At 32.7% G+C, this 25,434-nt stretch overlaps 3 protein-coding genes across 3 annotated transcripts; 1 reads left to right on the top strand and 2 right to left on the bottom strand.

Annotated features, from left to right (window-relative positions):
* Positions 1 to 884: 884 nt before the first annotated feature.
* Positions 885 to 3,236, bottom strand: LOC126680865 (BURP domain protein USPL1-like). The gene is made up of 2 exons (XM_050376123.2): positions 3,127 to 3,236; positions 885 to 2,479 (listed from the first exon to the last, which is right to left on the bottom strand). Exons 1-2 carry the CDS (start codon positions 3,169 to 3,171, stop codon positions 1,100 to 1,102), a joined length of 1,425 nt encoding a protein of 474 aa, XP_050232080.1. The 5' UTR covers positions 3,172 to 3,236; the 3' UTR covers positions 885 to 1,099.
* A 3,860-nt stretch (positions 3,237 to 7,096) lies between these two features.
* On the top strand, positions 7,097 to 8,272 carry LOC126681355 (uncharacterized). Its single transcript, XM_050376899.1, has one exon. It carries the CDS (start codon positions 7,097 to 7,099, stop codon positions 8,270 to 8,272), a length of 1,176 nt encoding a protein of 391 aa, XP_050232856.1.
* An 11,869-nt stretch (positions 8,273 to 20,141) lies between these two features.
* Positions 20,142 to 22,674, bottom strand: LOC126681354 (protein FAR1-RELATED SEQUENCE 5-like). The gene is made up of 5 exons (XM_050376898.2): positions 22,518 to 22,674; positions 21,203 to 22,053; positions 20,619 to 21,119; positions 20,311 to 20,534; positions 20,142 to 20,230 (listed from the first exon to the last, which is right to left on the bottom strand). The coding sequence occupies exons 1-5, from the start codon at positions 22,590 to 22,592 to the stop codon at positions 20,142 to 20,144; spliced, it is 1,740 nt and encodes a 579-aa protein (XP_050232855.1). The 5' UTR covers positions 22,593 to 22,674.
* Between the last annotated feature and the right edge of the window lie 2,760 nt (positions 22,675 to 25,434).

Below are 25,434 nucleotides of genomic sequence, written 5' to 3'. Positions count from 1 at the left end.
TCATCAACAGGTGAACCTTTCTTCACCAAACACCGGCCACCAATCCAAACACACATAACGTTTCTTTTTCTGTAATGTCTAAAATGATCTCCACAGTGTTAAAACTGAGATTATAAATACTGAGTTGGTTTTAATTATTGAAAATAAATATGCATTTCGCTTCAAGAACATACATATTTTTTAACAAAATAAAGAACAAAAAAAATCATAATTGAGGCAAAAATTCAACAGAACCGATGGGTGCTATTTGGTATGAAAAAAAATCAAGTCCTTAAAAATTTAGTTCGTTTCTTTATTAAAAAATAAATAATTTTAGTTCAATTAGGTTGTAAACAATAAAATTTTGTATTTGATTCGGTATGTTTGATATTATAAAAAAATTTATTTTCGGATTGGTTCGATTTTGGACATAATTTTTTCCAGTTAAGTTATAATATAAACCAACCCGATATAATTGAACCAAACTAAAAAACCAAAACAAATTTAGGTCAAATTAATTTTTTAAAAGATTGTATTTTTAGTTCAATTTGTTTTTTGACATATTATCTTTTAAGTTCTAAATAAATCAAACCAAAATAATCTATAATATTTATTATTAGTATATAATATTTAAAACTTATAAAAAATATTTTTTAAATACATGTTAAATACATTTTACATTTTTTGTTGTTGTTTCAAAAATAAATATTTGAAGAATGTTTTTTAAATAATTATAAATTATTTATTTATTATTAAAATATTTAGTTAAATCTAAAAATTAATTTTCATCAGAATGAAAAGTTTATTTTCATGAGTATAAAGGGATAAAAGTGAGTGGTTTGGCTTTTGCCCTATCAACTTATGTTTTTGTATGTAATAGTAAATCAGACTACGGAGAGAGTACATGAACAAATGTTGTTTTATCATAATTTTAATTGATAATTAATTAAAGTTCACTTAACAAGCACATAGCTACTGCTACAGCAGTAGTGTTTATTCAAGCTGGGAATAGAACCAACATAAAACGAAAAGGAAATTACTACAGCTCCAGCAAACATACACAGAGCCAAGCAGCAAACAAACAAACAAGACGAGATGAAAATGATTTGTTCATCCAATGTTAAGCCTGTAATGGAATCCACAGCAAGTGCCCAGATGGAGAGAAATGGCAAACCTCTGTCGACCCTGGCTTACCACCAACCTCACGAAACGCGACGTGTTCAGGACTCCATTCAGAAGTATCAGAGTGGCATACTGCAATAGTTTCAATAGCGTCGCCATTCTCCCCGACGAGTGAAACCCTGAAACCCTTTGTGTGCTCTATACTGTGGCAATAAAAGACTATATAAGGATAAGGCATTATATGACAAGCTATTAGCTTTGGGGTCGCCAACTCTTTAGGCTCTTCAGTTATTGTATAATTTTGAACTTTGTTCTTCGGCTTCGTCAAATGCATAGTTGATATAGCTTTGAGATTTTTCGAGTCTAAACCGAAGGTGCGAGTGAGCAAATCAAGCATGGCCTCGAAAGAAGTAGCGCAGAACTTGGTTTCTATTCTAAGGGGTTCGGCCTCACAATATTTTAATGCTTCGTCCATTGCTTGTGCTTGAGGAGACTTAGGTTCGACTGAAAACAGATGAAGAAGATGTTCAAATTGTTTGTATGAGAATGGATAGGATTCAGCTTGTTTTTTAGACAATAGAGGTGGGTCTTTGCTCGAACGATCAAAAGGTCGGAGATTGATTGGCAATTTATTCCCTGCCTTTAGATCATTCTTTGTAAAGAAGGTAATAAAGGGAGGGTTGTCATCGCCATCCTTCTTCATGCTAGGCAATCTTATAATATCATTACCTCTATTTTGATATTTCCAAAAAAACAATTGGTTGGATTCGGGCTGAAAATTATGATTTTGAAGGATCTTTACTTTCTCTCCGTCAGCTCCATTTTGATATCTCCAAAAAAACAATTGGTTAGGTTCGGGCTGAAAATTATGATTTTGAAGGATTTTTACTTTCTCTCCATCAGCTCCATTTTGATATTTCCAAAAAAACAATTGGTTGGGTTCGGGCTGAAAATTATGATTTTGAAGGATCTTTACTTTCTCTCCATCAGCTCCATTTTGATATCTCCAAAAAAACAATTGGTTGGGTTCGGGCTGAAAATTATGATTTTGAAGAATCTTTACTTTCTCTCCATCAGCTCCATTTTGATATCTCCAAAAAAACAATTGGTTGGGTTCGGGCTGAAAATTATAATTTTGAGGGATTTTTTCTTTCTCTCCGTCAACTCCATTTTGACTTTTCCAAATATCCAAAGGGTTGGGTTCTGGCTGCGAATCATTTAGAGGTGATTTTTCTTGCTCACTGTTTCCGCTATTTTGATATTCCGACAGAACAGGGGTCTTAGAGTTGGACTGAAAATCATTTTGAGATGTGATTCCTTCTCCACCGTTTGGTACAGTTTCTCTTAAATCTTTTGCTGCGTCCAATTTGAAAGCAAGCTACATTTGAAATAAAGAAGAGTTGTAAAAATAAATTAATAGATAGTATGAAATAAAGAAGGTATAGTGCCTTAAAAAAATTCCAATCTTTTATCCTCTTTTTAATCCTAATATAACGTTAAAAGTTGATCAATTTTATTCTAATTCGCATTTTTTCGTTTCAATTTATCCAAATTTTTTAATTTTTGACAATTTTTTTACTTAAACGATAAAATCATACGATTAACTAAGTTTAAGATAAAATTAAATTCATTTCCATTTAAAATAATATAAACGAGTCCTTAAACTTTAAAAACTAACTAAAAAATATAATCAAATATAACTAATTTAAATTTTTAATTGATTTAGCTAAATTTAAATAAATTGTAAACATATATAATTAATATATGCTAGACATGGAGAATATTTTTAAATTTCTTTTAAAATGAAAAAATATCAATTTAATATTTCAAGGTAAAATAGAAATGAGAAAATACGAAATAGAATAAAATGACATATTTTTAACGTCGGAATATGATTGAAAAGGGATAAAAAAATCGGAATTTTTTTAAGATATCAGGCCAATAAAAAAATTACCAAAAAAACTTTCTCACTGTTACTGCAAAACAGACGAAACTAAAAATAATTGTCCTGAAAGAATAACTTACCCAGTGAAGAGACAAGAGTGCAAGCACAATAAAAATGACTTTCATACTTCCTTTTCCTCACTATACTAGAACACTGAATATTTAGTTGTGTTTTGAATGAGTGAGTTGTTACAAATACTTGGCTATTTATAGCATAAACTTTTAACATGTATTCTGGATATTAAACTCTACAGGTTATTAAACTTTTTTTAAATTATAAAAAGGTCATTAAATAAACTTTTCTTACAAAATGGTCACTAAACTATACTTTTTATTACAAAAGAATACACCGATAAAAAACAGACCGGTTTCACACAAAAGCGCAACATTTTTGCTTACGTGATAAGGTGAAATTACAAAAAAAAAACATATTTTAATAATCTTTTTGTAATAAAATATATAACCCAATGACTTTTTTGTAATTCACAAAAAGTTTACTGATCTTTTTGTAACAACAAAAACATTTTTGAAACAAAAGGCATAGTTTGATGGCCATTTTATAAGAAAAATTTATTTAGTGATATTTCTATAATTTGAGAAAAGATTAATGATCTACAGAGTTTAATATCTCATGTATTCTTTATAAAATAAAATATACTCCCTCCGTCCCAATAGCGTTATCCACTTTGCTTTCATCACACGGTTTAAAAAAGTAATTATTGTTTATGAGTTTGTAAAAAAATTCTTACTTTTTTTTATCATAACCCTATTTAATATAGAGTCCACTTGCAATTTACTTTTAATTTACTCATTAGTGGATTTTAAATAGGAGTAATATGGAAAAATTGAGTGTAAAATTTAGTTATTTTTTAAAAGTGGACAAAAGTTATGGGATAAATTTTTTCTCAAAGTGGACAACTCTATCGGGACGGAGGGAGTATATATTTGGAGAAAAATTTATATATTTATATAATTTGGAAATCAATGGAACTCTTTTATTGATTTTCAATAAACATAATTTTTTTCATTGATTAATGGAATTCTCTCATTAATTCTCAACAAATAATTTTTTTTATTAATTTTAACCAAATAGATGTTTCTCATGAGTCTCTATATATTTTAAAAATCCATTTTGGAGTTTTAAACTATACTGTTTTGACTCATCAAATACCCCAACTCCTATTTGGCTTACTCATGTTCTTAAACTTTTATATTCTTAGATCCTTAAATAGAGATCCATTTAAGGATCAAATGAACTAAAAACGAAAGTTTAGGCATCAAATGAACCAAAAAAAATGAAAGTTTAGGTCTCAATCGACAAAAAACTAAAATTTAAAAATTTGAAAAAACCAAATTAAAATTGAAAAATCTAATAAATCAAAATCGTACATTTTAGAAATCCAAAACTAAATTTAGCCTTTCTAAAATACTATTATGTTTTTTTAATAACTGTCTAGTTACCCCTTTTTATTAATTATTTATATTTATTGCGCGATTGGAGAAAGGTAATCAATCTTTTTGTCAAAATTCTATTTTTTTTGTCAATAGCTTTTCTCCTTGATCTCTTCTATATAACTCTTCTATTTAATTGTTTTTTATATTTGCATTTTTTAATTAATTAAATTGTCAAAAAATAAATTTTAGGGTACAGTTGAAAATAAGTAATTAAATCTTTATTTTAACGAAGTTGTTTCGTCCCTAATATGTGTTATCGTTATATTATCAATATACATGAATATAAGATGTGTATTTTATGAGAATTCTACAATGCAACTTGTAAGAAATATAGGATCACTACTTTGCAAAATATTTGAGCATACATTTTCAAGCTCAGCTTTATTATATGTACAGAAGTTAGATAGATAGGCTGCTGTTGCTTCATTTTCAGGTTATGGTGATGCCCATTTAACATGTGCCAATGGACATATTTAAACAAATTGAGGTCCATGCGAAAAGAAAAGTTGTTGAGACTTTTAATGTGGGATAGATTTATTCATAAAAAAGAAAAGAAAATGTTGGATAGATTTTCGTGGTCTATCAATGGCCCGGCCATTCACATGTTATTGTTTCTGATGAATGGGGTCCATGTGAATAATTATCCATCAGAAATTTACAAAATTGCACAAAAGAAATAATAAAATATACAAAAATACTAACTTAAATCATTTATTACACTGGCGTTTAAAAATTTAAAAAATTTAAATTTTATACTTTTTCATTAGAAGCGCGACACATGGCACATTCAAAATAAACAAAAAAGTCAAAAACGCATTAAACTTAGTCAAAAACACGTCAGAAACGCGTCTGACACCCGCGTTTCTCAGGTACATCTATGAAACACATTTGATACACAATCTTATAATTATTTAAAGTAACAATATAAAAAATGATATATTCACATCTCAAATACATAAATAATACATATAAAATATAATTTTTATAATATATTAATTTATTATGCATCAAACTAGGATGAGTTTTTCTAGCAACAAAAAATTTGCTAACGTGAATAGATTCTAACTCTTAAAATCTATATAACACATATACATATATTGTCCACGCCATGCTTTGTATTTTCCGGGTTCTCCTCCTTAACAATCTCTAATTCCTTTCCCTCTATTCACATCATAACATCAAATAAGTGTTCTCCAAACCACCAAAACATTATAATAATTGAAAGAGAGATAAAAAAAACACAAATCTAAAAAATAAGAGTTGGACTCAATACCATTCAACACGCACTTACAATTATCAGATCGAATGTAATCGACATTTGAGCAATAGATTTCTGCTTAGTTTACCGCAATACATGTGTTTTGCTAAGAAAAATGATATTTAATTCATTTATCATAGCAAATTAGCAATGGAGCAGTCTACTATAAAAAATAACAAAATTACAACATTCCTTTGTCATTCATGATTGTCATCTATGGCAATCCATTAACTTCTCGGTGAAGACATTATTGAAATCATAAAATACAAATAAAAATAAACACGTGAGAGAAGTTAGTAAATAATAATATACTAACAGATATTACATAATGCATAAAAAATAAACATCTCTTAAATGTTATAAAGATGACATGAATATTTATAATAATTTGAGAAGTAGTTGTAAGTTGTCCATCATCATCACTTAATTAAGAAAAAGCTGATAAAAATTCAAAGATATAGTACAACTAAATCTAAATGATTCTTTAGAAAAGATACACAATTTTCAATTATGGCACAATTGAAAAAACCATGACACTAAAATGATATAAAACCATAACTTCAACAACATTTCCATAACTTTTTCCAACTCCTCAAATAACTCAGTATTTCACACTCATTATTACCATCTTCATCATTAATTTTTACAGCTCTTCCTTTATAACTCAACACAACCCAAACAAATTTCATCTATAAACCTTTAAAAATCTAACAATAGTGGAAAAAAATTGTATATTTTATACCCAATATATAACTCAACCGGTATTTTGCCAATGATTTGGATAGTAATTGTTATACTCTTTATTTTTTGCATGGTCTATCTCTTTTATAAAAAATAATTTAAGCGTCAAGTAAAAAAAACATATTGTTCGAAATTAAGAATTCAAGATAAGAAGAAAAAGAAGTTGATCTAAATAATTTTGAAATCACATGTGCATGTTAATAAAAGTAAGAAAAAAATTAAAATTCAAAGATTAAAATAATTACAGTTAATAAAAGAGAGAAACGAAATAGTGGGAAATGGAATGGAGAAAAAGACAACAAGCTCTACATGTATTGTTCTCTTATTTATTCTTTCAATTACATTGCCACATGTAAAAATAAGATGAAGTATGTATTTAGTGTAAATAACTACCGTTTGGCAAGTGAGTGTCTTGCATTTGGCAAGTGAGTGGCTTTTCTCGATTCAGCTTTTGTCAGTATTTGTCCTTGGTGCTTTGTTAGTATCACTAGTGCAATCATTGTTTGCTCAGTTGTTGTGGTGGTGGGAAATACTCTTTTTTGAGAGAGAATATTATTTGGCCCAATAGACTTGCTTTTTTCTCATGCAAAAGTAACGATGGCTGTGAACAACAAGCTTGAGTATGAGAATCGTTTAGCAGTCCTGGAGGAGGAGGAACTGGGGCTGGATTATTCTGAGGTGGCTAATGAAGAAGGAGGGGAAACAAAAGGCTGGTTAATTGGGAGATTCTTGACAGACAAATCTGTTAACTTGGTAGCGATGCGACAAGTCATGGCTATGGTCTGGAAGCCGGTGCGGGGTGTGAAGGTGTCGGAATTGAAACCAAATGTTTTCCTTTTTCAGTTTTACCATGAGATGGATCTTGCGAGAGTTGTTAATGAAGGACCTTGGACGTTCGAACATCATCTGTTCTTATGTCGTGAGGTAAAGCGTGGAGCGATAGTGGAGGATGTTGAACTATGGGAGGCGGAGTTCTGGGTTCACGTGAATGATATTCCCCTTGGATTCGCATCAGAGAAGTTAGCAAAAGATGTGGGGAATGTGTTAGGAGGGTTTATTATGCAAGACATCAATCCAAATAAGAATGTTGGTGCTAATTCTCTAAGAATTAGAGTAAGAATGGATATTCGGAAACCGTTGAAACGACGAACAAAGTTTAAGCGTGGTCCAAATGCGTGGAGCTGGCTGAATTTTCAGTACGAAAGGATACCGATGTTTTGTTTCTACTGTGGAGTTCTTGGGCATTCAGAGAAGTTCTGTTCTCATTATTTTGATAATCCGATACCTAAAGAACAATTGCCGTATGATGCGGACATGAGATTTAATCCGAAAAGAGTCGATACCAAGCTTGGCGACAGATGGCTGCGAGATGACAGTCCTGTTAGGGTTTCCAAGGAGCAAGAAGAAGATGACGTGGAAATTCTAAATGGTAAGATTTCTGAAAATCTTTCCATTCATAATCCAATATTCAAAATTGGAAATACAGGTACTCGGAGGGAAGATATGGTTTACTCGGATGGGAATGAGATTGTTGGGAGGAAGGAAAGTAATTTGAATAAGCAACAATTCCCTAAATCTAAGGGATTAGCTGAATCTAAAGTTTCAGAAGTCGATGTTGTGGTGGAGGCGGATGCTAAAAGAAAACGTGGAGTTATAAGGGCTGAGATGTTGGAATTGGAAAATGGGCCTAGTTTTCATAGTAATGATATGATTATAGACTCAAATAGTGACAGACCGGCGGGTTCTGGATTCCAGGCCCGCCCAATACAATGAGTTGCTTAGCCTGGAATTGCCGTGGCATGGCCAACACACGTGCAATTCGCTTTCTGAAAGAGTTGGTCAGAACAAAGAAACCGGATTTTCTTTTCTTGAGTGAAACATTGGTGACGTCGGTTCGTATAGAAGCTTTGAGAATCGCCCTTAAATATGAGGGTGTGGCATGTGTGAACAGTGTAGGGAGAAAAGGAGGGTTGGCATTATTTTGGTCTGCTTCTTATCAAGTCTCGATCGTGGAAGTGTGTGAGAATTTTATTGATGTTATTATCAATGAAGGAGATGATCGTAGCTGGAGACTTACCGGGTTTTATGGCTGTCCGGAAAGAAATAGGAGGAAGGAATCGTGGGGTTTGTTGAAGTATTTGTTTGGGGTTAATGATATTCCTTGGATGATTTTTGGCGACTTTAATGACATCTTAGATAGAGAGGAGAAACGTGGGGGTAGAGAGCAGCCAAACTGGTTGATCTCAGGGTTTCGTGACACTGTTGCTGAGTGCGGTCTGAAGGATATTGGTGCTGTTGGTTATAAATTTACTTGGAGTCGAGGTAGAGGCGATGGCAGTCGAGTGGAGGAAAGGTTGGATAGAGCGTTGTGTTCAGAGAGCTGGTCTTGTTTATTTCCGGCAGCTGAGATTTGGAATTTGGAGGCAACGTCTTCGGACCATTTGCCAATATTTCTTAGATTATCCCCTAGTTATACTGGGCAAGTTAGACCTTTGTTTAGGTTTAATAATTCCTGGATGGAGGAAGCAGGTTGTAAGGAGGTGATTGCTGAAGTTTGGCGAGAAGGAGGAGGAGGGAATATTTCTCAGAAATTAGCTGCTAGCAAGGAGGCGCTGGAGGTTTGGGGCAAAACAGTGGGGTCGAATTTCAAAAAGAAACTGGATCAGAAGAGAAGGGAAGTGGCTCGTCTCCAGAGCAGACAGGATGACGGAGGAAGGACGCGGTACTGTGTAGCTATTGAGGAGTTGCATGCCTTATTAGCGGCAGAAGAATTGTACTGGAAGCAAAGAGCTAAAAATTTTTGGCTTCAAAGCGGTGATGATAATACTCGCTTTTTTCATAATTATGCTTCTGCTAGAAGGAGTCAGAATAGAATTACAAAACTGAAAGATAATGATGGGGATTGGAAGTTTGATCATACTGATATCAATAATATTATTCTTAACTACTTTTCTGGCTTGTTTTCGGATACAGAGTGTAGTCCGAGTGAGTTTGTTCATGTGCAGGCTCGTGTCAACGAGGAGGACAATCAGATATTGATGAGTCCGGTTACTTCTATTGAGGTCAGAAACGCTATTTTTTCAATGCACAATGATAAGTCGCCTGGTCCTGATGGTTTTAACCCAGCTTTTTATAAATGTCATTGGAATCTTGTTGGGGTGGATGTTGTTCGTACTTGTCAGGAGTTTTTTAGTTCAGGGTCGTTGTGTAGAGGTTTGACAGACACTGCTATTGTGCTTATCCCTAAGGTGAAAAATCCTGAATCTATGGGGGATTTGAGACCTATCTCCTTATGTAACGTGGTTTATAAAATTATCGCTAAGGTTCTCGCCAATAGAATGAAAAAACTTATGCCAAAGGTTATATCAGAGAATCAAAGCGCTTTTGTGGAGAATAGGCTCATTACTGACAATTTTTTGATCGCTTTTGAGATTGGGCATTACTTGAGACAGAAAAGGAGGGGTCGGAATGGAGTAGCGGCGCTCAAAATTGATATGAGTAAGGCGTATGACAGAATCCGATGGGATTTTATTCGAGATATGATGTTGCGGCTTGGCTTCAACGTGGGTTGGGTGGAGTTAGTAATGAAGTGTGTGACCTCAGTGAGATATACTAGCATTGGGAATATTCATGATATGGAACCTATCATCCCGAGTAGAGGATTGAGGCAGGGGGATCCTTTATCTCCGTACTTATTCATTATTTGTGCTGAAGGCCTCACTAGTTTGTTGACAGAGAGCGAAAACAGGAATAGCATCCATGGAGTAGCTATTTGCAGAAATGGCCCTGCTATTAGCCATTTATTCTTTGCAGATGACTGCTATCTTTTTTTTCGTGCTAAATTGGAGGAGATGGTTGCGGTGAAAGGTATCTTGGAGAGGTATGAGCAGGTCTCGGGTCAACGGGTGAATTTTAGCAAATCAAATCTCATGTTCAGCAGTAATGTCACAGAGAGGGAGGGCGCGGAGATTGCAAGAGTGATGGATGTTAATGTTGTGAAAGATCAAGGCAAGTATCTCGGTTTACCTTCACTTATAGGGAGGAATAAGAGACAGATTTTCCAATTCATCAAGGACCGAATTTGGCATAGAGTTAAGGGGTGGAATGCCAAATTTTTATCGCGAGGTGGGAAAGAAGTTCTTATTAAGTCAGTGGCGCAATCCATTCCAAATTATATTATGAATGTTTTCTTGATTCCGGTGGGGCTTTGTGAGGAGGTAGAGCGAATGTTGAACTCATTTTGGTGGGGGAGAAATCAAGAAAAAAAGAAAGGGATTAGTTGGGCGTGTTGGGACAGACTTTGTAAGCCAAAGAAGTATGGAGGCTTGGGATTTAAAAAGATTAGGGATTTTAATGTTGCTATGCTAGGAAAACAAGCTTGGCGGTTGATCTCTTCGACGGATAATCTCATGGTAAAGGTGTTCAAAGCAAAATATTTCCCTAACTCTACTTTTTTAGAAGCGAATTTAGGTTCGAACCCAAGTTATGTGTGGCGTAGTATTTATGAAGCTCAATCAATTATGAAAGCTGGGGCCCGTGTTAGAATTGGTAATGGGTTGAGTACCCGGGTGTGGAAGGTTCCCTGGGTTGTAGAAGCTGTGGATGGGTTAATCTCGGACCCGAGTCCGGAGGGTCTGTGTGATACTACTGTGGACCAGCTCATGGTAGTTCAGTCTAATGTGTGGGATGTTGATTTGATTAGAGATATCTTCTCTTCCAACGTAGCTGACTTGATTTTACGTATTCCCCTCAGTTTGAGAAATGTGACTGATAAATGGTTTTGGAAAGCTGACGTTAAAGGCAATTTTTCAGTCAAATCATGTTATAGAATGATTAGAGGGGAGGAGCGGGGATTTATTGATGACATATGGAAAATAGCGTGGAACATGCAAGTGCCCATGCATGTACGTAATTTCTTATGGAGGTCCTGTTCAAATTTTCTGCCAACTTGTGATAACCTAGCGTCAAGGAAGGTCTTTATTAACGCTTCGTGTCCAGTCTGTAGTGGGGCAAATGAATCGATCATCCATCTTTTGGTTGAATGTCCTTTCGCCCGTGAGTGTTGGAGTAGAGCTGGAATTCTTCCACCAGTAGTTCAGAATCAGAATTTTAAATTCTGGGCATCCTCTTGGCTGTCGTCGTTAGGAATGGGGGAAGCTAGTCTGGTGGTGATGGTCTGGTGGCACTTGTGGATTAACCGGAATAGTTCGGTGTGGTCAGGGAAGTTGTCGTCGGCAGTGGCAGTTGTGAATTTAGCAGGGTCTCAGTTGTTAGCCTGGCAGGCTGCTCGGCAGAAATTGAAGGACACCCCAGTTCACTTGCTGGTCCCCGGCGATGGAGCTGCTAGCTGGGTTAAACCACCGGAGGGGGTGTGGAAGGTTAATGTGGATGCAGGGTGCAATAGTGATGGGTCTTCTATAGGGCTGGGGATTTCAGTTAGGGACAGTAACGGCGTTCTTGTGCAAGCCAGAGCAGTAAATGTGCAGGGGAATTTTAATTCGAGAAATGCTGAAGTAATGGGGATCCGTGAAGCGCTTAGTTGGTTGAAGGATGATCAGTGTGTGGAGGTGGAATCCGATGCGTTGGAAGTAATCCTGGATATTCGTAATCCATCGAGAGCGGAGTCGGACCTTTTGATTATGGATTGTGTGGAGTTAGCGAAACAGTTCTCTAGTTTAAGTTTTGTTTTTGTAAGGCGATCTGCGAATCAGGCTGCGCATGCTTTAGCGCGTTACGCCCGTTCCATGTCAGGTCATCAGGAGTGGTACAGCCGCTTCCCTGAATTTCTTACAACTGTTGTCGCTTCCGATTGTTGCTAATATATTATCCAAATTCTCGTCAAAAAAAAAACTACCGTTATTAGCTTATTAATGTAAATAAAAACTTAGCATTAATGAAAATAAATAGGTTGCTTAGTATTTTTATAATAAAGGCCAGCATATAGCCCAATTTTGTAATTTTTTCTTTAGTTCTCTAATATGAAATTTCATATCTTTTGACTCCAAATAAATCATTTGCTCCACTTGAACTAAAGATTTAAGCCTCCAGATAACAATATTTTCTTCCTCAAACAACAAACTAGACTTTTCTCTAAAAAAAAAAACAAACAAACTAGACTCAACTTTAATTTTCTTAATAAAAATCTCTTGAATAATTTGTCATCTTTAAATTCAGACACTATTTATAATATCCATATATTAAAAATAAATTCCGTAAACTATTAGACATGTGTTTTGAAATTAAGATGAAGAGTTACGTATTTGAAGGTTCACTGTAATGGTTAAGCTTCTCATTTGTACACCTGAGGTGGGGTGGGGGGGGGGGGGGGGTTTGTTCCAACTCTCGCATGCCATGGTTTATCTGATTTAAAATTGTTAATTTTCGCTGACTCTCTTTAATAATTAATACTCCTTCCGTTTCAAATTGATAAGCACTAGTTCAAATTTCTTTCTTCCAAATAATAGGCACTAGATATTTACTTAAGTAAGTAATTGTCAAATATACCCTCATTAATTATAGGGAATATTTTGAAAACACAACAAAAATTACCACTATATTAAATGGAGAAAATAACAAGAAAGCAAGAAAAAAGGCTCCACTTTTCACACAATACAATTTTATTAAGTTTGTTTACTTTATTACCAAATAAATATGTTTTATTTCATCCAACACCACCTTTTTCATTTAGTCTACACGTGTCCATAGTAAACACTGTTTTAATGTTTTTTTATTAAAAAAAGAGTCCACTTTTCAGTAGGCCTGACGCACGCCTGACGCGCCAGGCCTGCTGCACGTGAACACAGGTGCACCATGCACCTGTTGTCACATTTTGTTTTGGGTGCATAGTGCACCTGCTTCTCATATAACTCATAAAATGGGGACCTTTTTTTTCAAAGTTCCCCATATTTTTTTTAAATCATATATTATATATTTTATATATATTTATGTAAATGTTAAATATTTAAATTAAATATTTTAGAAAAAATTAAATCATTAATTTATTTATATATTTTATAAATATAACGTATCAAAATTTTAAATCGAGACTGGCGTTAAATGTTTTTTAATAAAGCGGATACATTTCTAATACATCTCTAGTATATCTGCGATACATTTTTGATACATCCCTAATTTTATTATTAATAAATTGAGTTTTAATTTTTAATTTTTGAGTGTTAGATAGTGCATTTTGAATATGTTATTGCTGCTAATGTTATTTTCTAGTACTTATTGAATTCTAATCGACTACATTTAATTGTAATTCGAATATATTTTTGATTCATCTGATACATAATTTATACATAAATGATACATATTTGATACATTAATTGAATTAACTGACTAATTCGATTGATTCGTTTTTATATTTAGAAAAACTTATAAACATATATCTAATTTATATGTATGTGATACATCTCAGATACATATGTGATACATCTTTGATAGATAATTTATACACGATAGATATATTTTTAAATGTATTTGCTAGTGAATATGAGAATGGCAATGTTACTTTTTTTATTCTTATTTTTTTACAACTATAGTGAAATTTTCGATACATATTTGGTTACATATTAGATACATCTACGATACATATTTAATACATCTCTGATATATAATTTAGATCGTTCATACATTTTTTTATCGATTTAATTAAATCAACCGACTAATTCAATCGGTTTGCTATTATATTTGAAAAAATAGATACATCTCCGATACATTTCCGATACATATTTTATTTAATTCTAATTGACTATATTTAATTGTAATTCAAATATATTTTAAATACATCTCTGATACACAATTTATACATGATAGATACATATTTGATACATTAATTGAATTAACTAACTAATTTGATTGGTTCGATTAATATTTATTGTTTTGTATATATTTGATCGGTTTGTTTTCATGATTTAACCGGAAACCCAAGGTGGATGAAAGTAAAAAAAACGAGTAAAATGTATTTAAATATAAAAACGAGTTGTTTTATTTATATTTGGTCGGTTCGGTTTTATGGTTTGACCGGAAGCCTAAGGTGGAAGAAAGGGAAAAATGAGTAGAAATGCAAAATATTCGATAAATATTTGATACATCTCGGATACATATGTGATACATTTCTGATACATAATTTATACGTGTTTAAAAAGAAAATTATCAAATTACGTTGAAAATTGAAAAATTATCAAACATATAATTTGATATATCTCTGATACATATATGATACATATTATATACATCGCTGATACATTTTTGATTTGTCAAGTTCTATAGTTTCAAGGACTGCCATCATTGGAGTATTATTTGTAGAGTGGAAACATATCTGATATATTCAAATAGATCATCGTCAAATTCTATAAAAAATATATATAACATGATAGACACATTTTTTTAAATGTATTTAATAGATACATCGCTGATACATAATTTATACACGATAGATATATTTTTAAAAGTATTTCAATAGATACATGATATATACATTTTTACTAAATTATATATTGTACATTTTTTACATATATTTATTTGATATATAATTATTTATTGTAGTTAATTAAACATATATGTAATAATACTAACTAAATTTTTCTAGTGCTTATTTATTTTTAATAGACTATATTTAATTAGTTGCTGTATAAATATTTTAAATTATTTTATATATATTTTAGATAAATTATTTTTGATAAATTTTAGTTATATTTTAAATTAGTTGTTATATAAATTATTTATTTTATTTAAAAAAACAAAAAAAAATATGTAAGGCCATTCTATAACAGTGCACTAGCATGGCACAGTGCACCAACTGGTGCACTGTTCACGCGTCAGCGGGCCTGACGCGTGCGTCAGGCCCGCTGACATCATCAAGATGGTATTTGTGAAATGTTTTTTGTGCACATGTAATAAGTCTATTTTTTGTTGTAAAGTGTGAAAATAATGGGCTCTTTTCTTGTATTTTTGTGATATTCTCTATTAAATGAGGGCAAGAATGGTAGTTTTGTATATATTAACTCATTTTATCTAGGGATCATAAATTTTTTAATATCCATATTTATCTGAAATTTCCTATCAAATTGAGACAGAGGGAGTATGAATTAGGTTTCTCTCTTATATAAATGAATATGATTATGAAAATTCTAGAATGCAACGTGTAAGAAGTATAGGATCACTACTTGGCATAATATTTGAGCATACATTTTCAAAGCTCGGCTTTATTATATGTACAGAAGTTCGATGGGTAGGTTGTTGCTTAATTTAAAGGTTATGGTGCCCATTTAACTTGTGCCATTTAATTAAGGGAAAAGGGTCAAATAGGCCTCTAACGTCTAACGTATGTATCAAGTAGGCCCTCAATGTTTAGAAAGGTGCAATGAGGACCCTAAAGTTTTTAAATTGTATCATCTAAGCCCTCCATAGGGGTCCTCGTTGATACGATTTAACAAACGTTAGGGTCCTCGGTGATCCCTAATAAGGGTTTAGATGATACAATTTAAAAACGTTAGGGGCTTATTTGACCCTTTCTGAACGTTGGGGGCCTACTTGATCTATAGGCTAAACGTTAGGGGCTTATTTGACCCTTTTCCCTTTAATTAAAAATAAATGTTGTTCAGACTTTTAATACTGCGATAGATGTTCGTGGTCCTACCAACGGTCCGGTCATTGACAAGTCATTTTTTCTGATGAATGGAGTACGTATCAATAATTATTGTTTCTGATGAATTGGGGTACATATCAATAATTATTGATCATTTAAATTAGACCTAATCATTTTTTATATTTAATTTTTTATATTATTTTTATCAATTACGGCCAAATTTTATAATTTTTATAAGGGTTAATATAAAAAAAATAAAAAAATTTACACGTTTTTTCATTTTAATCATGTAGTTTAAATTTTCTCATTTTTATACATGAACTATCACTTTTTCTCAAATTCATACACGGTGCTAAGGTGATACTCATTCATTGGTGTAAAGTGACATCTACCTCAGCAAATTACACCAATGGAACCGTGACACCTCATTACCGTGTATGAATTTGAAAAAAAGTGATAGTTCGTGAATGAAAATGAGAAAACTGAAACTGCGTGATTAAAATGAGAAAACGTGTAAAGTTCGTAAATTTTTATGACATTAACCCTTTTTATAATAATTATATTCATTTTAATTATTTTTTTTGTAATTATGGCCAAAATTTTAAATTTTATTTTTGAAAATCCAGACCTTTCAAATTTTTATCAGTTGCGACCAAAACTTTATATTAATTCTTTTTAAAAATTAGACATTTTTTTAGAATTTGTTCGTAATTGATAGAAGATATAAAGATTTGAATTTAAAAAGTAGAACTCAGAGTTTTGGTTATAACCGTAAAAAAATAAAACTCAAATTGAACATAATTGAAAAAATTAAAAGCTTAATAATGGTGAAAAAAGCCAAACCTTTACGACTTATTGCGATTTAAACCAAATTTTTTAATTTTTGTAATAATAGCGAAATTCTATTTTTTTGTTGCAATAATAGCCAAATTGCACTTTTTGTATGAATTTTTTGCCACTTCTTTTGACTTTTAATATATTACTATTCATCAAAAAAAAATAACCTAATATCTTAATTGAAAACAACAAATTTAGCCACCAGTTTGACTATTATTGCAACAAAAAAATACGATTTTGTTATTATTGCAAAAATTAAAAGGATTGGTTTAAATTGCAACAAGTCATAAATGTTTGACTTTTTCCACCATTAGGCCAAAATTAAAAGATTTGGTCGTAATTGATAAAAATTGTAAAGATTTGAATTTAAAAAATAATTAGACCTTTAAATTATTGATTTGTGTCGAGTTTTTTTTTTACTTGAGAAAGCTTAAATTTAATAGACCGGTAATAAAAAAATCTAAAAATTTATAATACGAGTGGGTGAATAATTAGAGATTCGTTAAGTTTGCTTAATAATTATAACTAATTAATTAATTGTATGTTAAATAACACGATAGTGAGTTAGGCGTTCGTTAGTTCGTTAGTTTATAGTTTTTTCTATTAAGAGAGCGGAATTGGTGTTTTCGAATAACTTGAATATAAATTAAATTGCTTGAATGTTTATAATACATTATTTTAATAACTGTACATTACGATATAAACTTATGATTTGTTAATTCATTTTTTAAATCCTTGATATAGTTAATTGTTATTTGATTGATATTTCAGTTATTAATTTTGTCTAATTAATCCCATTTTTTTATTGCTAAATAATTATAAATTAAATTAAATTGGTGATTGAATCATAGTTTTCTTGTGCGATTGATACTCAGACTTTTATATTTTATATTACTTATGTGATATTGTACACTTACAGTATTTTTTCAATACTTACAGTTTTCTTCGAGAAATTATGTAGAGTTTTTTTGTTGTTTTGTTTGCAGATTCTGACAATTTAAAATTAGTTTTTTTATTGTGTATACACTCATATTTATAAAAAAAAGTAGAGAATATTCAATTATAAACATTTATCTGTACATGAAAAAAAATCATTGGTTATTTTTCTTATAATTAGTCAAACAAAAACAATCATTTAACTAATATAAGAAAACATAATATTCTTTAGCTAATTACTTAAAAAAACCCTCATTTTGTAACATTTTTTCGTTTGTACTCTGATCTAGGAAAAAAATTCATTTGTACCCTTTTTTTGATTTTTCGTTTTCAACTGTACCCCAAAGAATTAAATTGAACTTTTTTTATTTAGAAAAAAATATAAAATAGTCCTTCATTTTTAACCTATATTCTAATTAGATTTTAATGTTATTAATAGTACAAAAATATCTTCTTTTTTGAAAAGTTAACCTTACAATAATTATTTATTTTATATTAATTATCAATAACTTTTTCAAATTAAAAAACGTAAAAATAAATACCTTTTACTTAAAAAAGAATTCAATTTACGTTAATTTTATTTAAATTTTTTTCCGGATCTCACGCGAGGAATCCTCCTCCTCGCCTGAGGAGAGGAGCTGTTCAAAATTAAAAAAAAGGTACAAATGAATTTTTTTCTAGGTCAGGATATAAGCGAAAAAATATTACAAGTTGGAGTTTTTTTGAAGTAATTAGACTTATTTTTTAAAATTGGATAATTATGATTTTTGCCTTACCAAAAATAATTTATATAATATTATTTAGACTTTATATAGTAATTAATTTTAAATCTGAAAATAAATTTGAAAATCTAATACTACAAACTCAATTTATTTTATGGAATTAAAATTTTCTTGTCTACAGGCACACAGTGGCGGAGCCACTTGAGAGATAAGAGGGGCATTTGCCCCTCTTATTTTTAAAAAAGTACAAAATTTTCAAGCAACTTTTTTTTAAGTATGTCATACTTCCTTGAAAAATAGCACATGTTGACCCCCTTATTTTAAATAATTTTCAATTTTTATATATTATATATAAAAATTTAAAATTTTGCCCCCATAATTTTTAATCCTGGCTACGCCACTGCAGGCACAGTTCATCATAAACTGCTCTTTGATACCAATGGGAGTTGGTCCAAGTGGTAAGCGGCTTCGTATCGTTTAAGTAAGGTCTCGGGTTCGAGTCCTTGTGAATGCAGAAAATTCTCACTGGCACACTCACCCACCATGCCAGGTGCGCGACGCGGGTCGGATCCGGACTAGTCAGAGCGAAGCCTTAAAAACCGGATGAGCTTACCAAAAAAAATAAAAATAAAAATAAACTGCTCTTTGATAGATAGTTCAGGGGTATGCGGTCGTACACCTCAAATTTAAAAAACAAAAACAGCTATTGTAACCGTTCATAAAAAACGCCGGTAATTCCTTTAACTGGATTGCTATTCGCCGCCCCCTTTTGCTTACCACCGCACAGGCAAAGGACAATTTTACCCTTTTCACATTTTCAATAGATAACCAATTCATAAAAAAAAAACTAAATCCTCTCAACTCATTCAACTTTTCACAAATTCATATTTTACGAAAATGTCGGATTTGGAACGAGATAGAAATCGACAACCTCCGGTAAGTATTTTTTTTTATTAATTTCGGTTTTTTTTTTTTAAAAATAATTTTAAAAATAGAAAACGAGATTTCACGTCCCCTCCGGAGGAGGGGACGCCGGAAACCGGCGTCCCCTCTTCCGGAGGGGACGTCGGAAACCGGCGTCCCCTCTTCCGGAGGGGACGTGAAATCCGCCGTTCCCTCCGGAAGAGGGAACGTGGATTTCCCACGTTCCCTCTTCCGGAGGGAACGTGCGGCGTCCCCTCCGGAAGGGGGGACGCCGGAAACGGCGTCCCCCCTTCCGGAGGGGACAGGGGACGCTGGCGTCCCCTCCGGAAGGGAGGACGCCGTTTTCGGCGTCCCCCCTTCCGGAGGGGACGAACGGCGTCCCCTCCGGAAGCGGGGACGCCGGGCGTCCGGCGTCCCCCCTTCCGGAGGGGACGCCGGACGCCCGTTCCGTAATTTAATATAATTTTTTTTTTAAAAAAAAAATATTAAATTTAAAAAAATATTAAATAATTTTACAAATTTATTTAATTTAATATATATTATTTCTATAATTTAAATTATTATAATTGCAGGGCAGAAAGCGTATGGGAAAGACGTTTTTGGCCCCAGAATTAGGGGGATCGGGAGCCCGTCACGTTACGACGCGTAAAGTTTCTGCCTCGCCGAGAATAACAAGTTTCGTCCAAAACGGGTGTATACTGTCAAGGCTGATCGGGTTACCTACAAATAACACATATTAGCTTTCAATAACAATATTAATATTTTTAATATTAGTATTCAATGAAAGTGGTGCGTGATACCTGAATCGACCACCGCTCGCAGCTCACATGCACAGGGGATCTGATGTGTTGATCTAACCACACAACCACAGCGATCGTAGACATCGGTACTCAATTCTCGCATACGCCTTAGTTCTTTCGATATTAAATCCAGACAGTAATGCGACACTCTGCATGAGAGCTTGTCAAATGGAAAACCGCGTCGATGTACGCCAATAGTCCGTCTGGAGTCCTCAAGTGTTTTGCTGCAGTAATTTTAAAACATTTATGTTAATAACAATGTCCACATAGTTTGTATAAGTACTAATATTACTCGAGAAGAATGTTACCGGATATCTATCAGCTGCGACTGTATAACTTTGTCGACCTTCGTCCAGACTGTGTCCAGAGCACCGGTGCTAGAGTTGAGCCACTGCTTAAGCTGAGCATGTGCGCTCTCGACTCTACATGTGGTGGTGTTTCCAAAATGTAGGACTAAGTCCGTCCAGCAAGATACGAACTTCTCTCTGTGTCCCAGCCAAGTCCCCTCAATGTACTGTATCAACCCTGGAAAACCTTTAAACCGATCTCTGAAGTGCTCCACAGCTATGTTATATTGATCAAAACTTGGCGCTCTGATAATTTTCTTCCATGTACTATTCTTGAAAATTTCAGCAAACTCTTGGTTTTTCCCACTAATTCTGTACACTCTATCTTCTACGTCCTTATTTATGTGCCACGTACATAGTAGATGAGAAGAACGTGGGAAAACCTCTGACACTGGTCTCATAAGCCCCAATTCTCGATCAGTAAGAATAGCGCTCGGATGAATATGTTCCCCAATCAAGCACCTGCATTATTGCCCGATGATTTAATAAGTAATTTGAATTTGAATGTCATTAAAATATCAAATAACATAATTATAATTAAATACCTCAGTCTCTCCAATACCCATCTGTAGCTCCCTTCAGTCTCATCCTTCATAATTGCATATGCAATTATGAAGTTCTTGTTGCAAGGAGTCATTCCAATAATCTCAAAAAAAGGCAGCTTGTACTTGTTCGTCTTGTACGTGGAGTCCATGCCGATGATCCAGTAGTACGTACGAAGTAGTCTCACTGAATCAGGATGAGCCATGAAAATATGGGTCAACACACCTGTATCCTCCTCAGCAAGAGTCCAGTGTACATAATCATTTTGCTGAGCCATGTGATAAAATTGCCCAACCACATCTCTACCCTCAAAGCTAGACTTTCTCAAAGTCTCTCTATAGTTGTACACTTGCTTTATTCTAGGGTTGTCAGATGGTACTTTTTCTTTTAAAGCTGCCATGATAGAACACGGCTTCGCTTGTGCCGCAGTCATATCTCGCACAATTTCTTTCGCCTCGCCACTCAGCCCACTCATCTGACGGTATCCTTCAGGATACACAGCTAGAGCATGGTTGTGTGTACTCGAAATACCAGGATCTGTAAGTATAAACCATGCAGTCTTTCCTAATTTGACAATAATTTTAAATTTGCACTTACACGCTTTTGTCTTCGTATTTTTCCGTACGAAGGAATCAGAATCTGTGAATGAACCTCTGTAACGCTCACCCCGAGCACATCGTAGAAGCTTCTTTTTCCCCTCGTTCTTATGTGACGAAATGACTAATTCAAATCCAATCTTTATAGCAGTACTCTTAGCCCAAGTAATTGCTTCAACATCACTATCAAACCCATGATCTAGCTTAAACCAATCGCTGTAATCAATTCCATCACCGCCATAATCTTCTAAATCAACCTGCAAAACATAAATACTTACGTTTAACAAATCGAAATAATATGTAATAAAAAGTCGTAATAATATTGAATAAAAAATTACTGTAATTATTAAATTTTTTAGCATTAATTAATTTCCGGCCGCGACGTTTCTGGAGAGGACGCCGGCGTTGGGCGTCCCCTCTAGAGGAGGGGACGCCCAGCTTTACGTCCCCTCTAGAGAGGGGACGTAAAGCTGGGCGTCCCCTCCTCTAGAGGGGACGCCATTTTGGGCGTCCCCTCTTCTAGAGAGGACGCCGAGCGTCCTCTCTAGAAGAGGGGACGCCCAAAATTGGCGTCCCCTCTAGAGGAGAGGACGTTGAATTTCACGTCCTCTCCTCTGGAGGGAACGTGAAATCCAATCGTCCCCTCCTCTGGAGGGAACGTGAAATCCAATCGTCCCCCTTGAAAAAATTTAAAAAAATATTTAAAAAATTTAATTATTACCCCAGAAAAGCCGGAAAAACTTGTTTCCGAATGTCGATACTCGTTTCCCGACGAATTATACTCGTTATCCGTCATTTTACTCGGCTTTTTACATATTTTTCCGAATGTGTTCGAATAAGTTGAGAGAATCTTGGTTTTTTTTTTTCGAAATTTTTCTAAAAGGGCAGAAAATGTCTTTTGCCTGTGCGGTGGTAAGCAAAAGGGGGCGGCGAATAGCAATACCCTTCCTTTAATCTTATTTGGAAATCAGAAAGTCCTCTAAAGATAAGATTTTTTTCTTTGACTTGCTTGCCATGGAAGAGTGCCAAGTTTTGAATTTCTCCACTCTCGTCACCTGCTAGCTATAACAAGCTCTAATTGCAGCTTATTTCATACTCCAAAAAATCAGGTTCATATTCTACTCCATTGTCCATATGCTAATTCTATTTGGAATTGTGTGTTGAAGAAAAAGAATATTCTATGGGTTACTCCGTACTCCTTTCATTTTTAAGTACGTATATATTATTTTTTATATTAATTTTTTGAAAATATCACAAAAATACCACAAAAATGGCTCAACATTTCATACATTGTCACCTAACTTCATTATTTATCATTCCTACCACAAAAGCACAAAAGTTTACAACACACCATTCCATTAATAAGGTGACACATGGCAAACATGACATTATCTTAATAAAAAGGAATAAAAACAGCTAGCACATGTGATTGGCGCGTCAGCGCGCGTCAGCGCGTCATAGCGTCAGCGCGTCAGAGCGTCAGCCAATAGCACGCAAGCATCAACAAATTATAGACACAGTTTTGTAATATCATCTGATACATCTCCGATACATCTCCGAGATATCATTGATACATTCTCCAAAAAAATTAACAGTTTTTTATTTATCTTTTAAAAATATATTTTGATTATATATCGTATTTTATTATTCTTGTATATTTATAAATATAAAAAAATCCACAAAATTATTCAAAGTAATATTTACAAAAATTACAATAAATAATTATGTATCAATGATGTATCAAACAAATATATGTAAAAAATATATAGTGTGTAAATTTAATAAAAATGTATACATTTAGTAAAAATGTATCTATCATGTATCTATTTAAATACATTTAAAAATATATCTATCGTGTATAAATTATGTATCAGCGATGTATCTATTAAATACATTTAAAAAATGTGTCTATCATATTTATATATATATATTTTTTATAGAATTTAACGATGATTTATTTGAATATATCAGATATGTATCCACGCTATAAATAATACTCCAACGATGGCAGTCCTTGAAACTATAGAACTTGACAAATCAGAAATGTATCAGCGATGTATTAAATATGTATCATATATGTATCGGCGATATATTATATTATATGTTTGATAATTTTTCAATTTTATTGATACACGGGCCTAACTTATAATAATATATATCACATAGAAATTATATATCACGGATGTATCTATTACGAATATTTAAAAAGTATATATGTATCAACGATGTATCTATTTAAATATATTTTAAAAATGTATATCTCATGTATAAATTATGTATCAGCGATGTATCTATTAGTACATTTAAAAAATATACTATCATGTTTAATTTTTTTTTTTGATAAATAACAATGTATCAGCGATGTATCTATTATACATAAATTATGCATATGTTAAGTATATTTAAAAAATATATTTATCATGTATAAATTATGTATCAGCGATGTATCTATTAAGGTAAATTTTAAAATACCTACGCGTTTGGCAAAAAAAAAACCTATACGTACGTCGTTTAACTATTTATTTTTAAATAATAAATCAATAATCATCTAATATATCTAAGATGTATTGAAATGTATCAATCGTGTATAATTTATGTATCAACGATGTATCTATAAAGTACATTAAAAAATGTATCTATCATGTATAAATTATACATCATAGATGTATAAATATAAAACGAACCGATCAAATTAGACAATTGAATCAATTAAATAGACTAAAATAAAAAATGACAATTAAATTGGTTAATTATACTTTAATTTTACTACATCTAATTCTTTTTCTAGACCCAAAATGTCTCCACTTCTTCTCTAACTAATGCATTTATTTATATTTTCCACACATTCTCCATAGCCATAATATCTCCATAGAAGATCTTTTTGGTGGCAGAATCACCTAATTTCCTCCAAGTCTTATCTGATGGCATTGTAAAACTCTTAACACTTCTTCCATGCAACAAAAAAATCCAAAACTCAACAACACGGAATTGTTCCATCATTGACTGTCTCAATTCAAGATTTTGAAAAAGAGAAATTAACCTACATACGCGTCGTTTAACTATTTTCTTTAAAAATTATAAATCAATAATTATCTAATATATTTGAAACGTATCAAATATGTATAAAACACAAGAAAAAGTGTTTGAACGGTCGAATATATATCAAACATGTATCAGAGATGAATGAAATATGTATAAAAAATGAATCAAAAATGTATCGGAAATGTACAAAATAATGTATCAAAAATGTGTATTGGAGATGTATCAAATATGTATCGGACATATCTATTATATAAATAAAAAGAATTTGATTACAATTAAAATCCAAAAATGAAAAACATGGGCGTTGTTTGGCTGCTGAGATAATTTTTCAGTTCACCCAACACCACGACAGAAGCGTCGAAATGGAATATCTTGTTTGTGTGCTAAAACATCTTCTAGATACCTTTTAGCCTTTGCCGAATGCAACTTTCGAATTGAAAACCTTGTCTCTCTTGTATTCTAATAAACCAGCAGTGAAGTGAGAACATAAACTATGAATCAATCAAAACCTCTAACATTAACAATATTAAATTAAAGAACTTATGTCATCAATTCAAGTTGATCACAACAACTTGACAATCATTTCAACTATTTAC

The sequence above is a fragment of the Mercurialis annua genome, linkage group LG5 (genome assembly GCF_937616625.2).
Source record: "Mercurialis annua linkage group LG5, ddMerAnnu1.2, whole genome shotgun sequence".
NCBI classification, from domain to species: Eukaryota; Viridiplantae; Streptophyta; class Magnoliopsida; order Malpighiales; family Euphorbiaceae; genus Mercurialis; species Mercurialis annua.
The sequence above is the reverse complement of the archived record's forward strand: the minus strand, read 5'-3'. Positions and strand labels throughout refer to the sequence as shown.

Bases quoted from the DNA above. Each gene is read 5' to 3' on its own strand.
- LOC126680865 (XM_050376123.2), bottom strand. From the start codon at position 3,171: ATGAAAGTCATTTTTATTGTGCTTGCACTCTTGTCTCTTCACTGG. The intron at 2,480-3,126 runs GTAAGTTATTCT...TTTCAAATGTAG, and splicing joins CACTCTTGTCTCTTCACTGG to CTTGCTTTCAAATTGGACGC.
- LOC126681355 (XM_050376899.1), top strand. From the start codon at position 7,097: ATGGCTGTGAACAACAAGCTTGAGTATGAGAATCGTTTAGCAGTCCTG.
- LOC126681354 (XM_050376898.2), bottom strand. From the start codon at position 22,592: ATGACGGATAACGAGTATAATTCGTCGGGAAACGAGTATCGACATTCG. The intron at 22,054-22,517 runs GTAATAATTAAA...TATGTTTTGCAG, and splicing joins GTTTTTCCGGCTTTTCTGGG to GTTGATTTAGAAGATTATGG. The intron at 20,231-20,310 runs GTATCACGCACC...TGTTATTTGTAG, and splicing joins GCGAGCGGTGGTCGATTCAG to GTAACCCGATCAGCCTTGAC.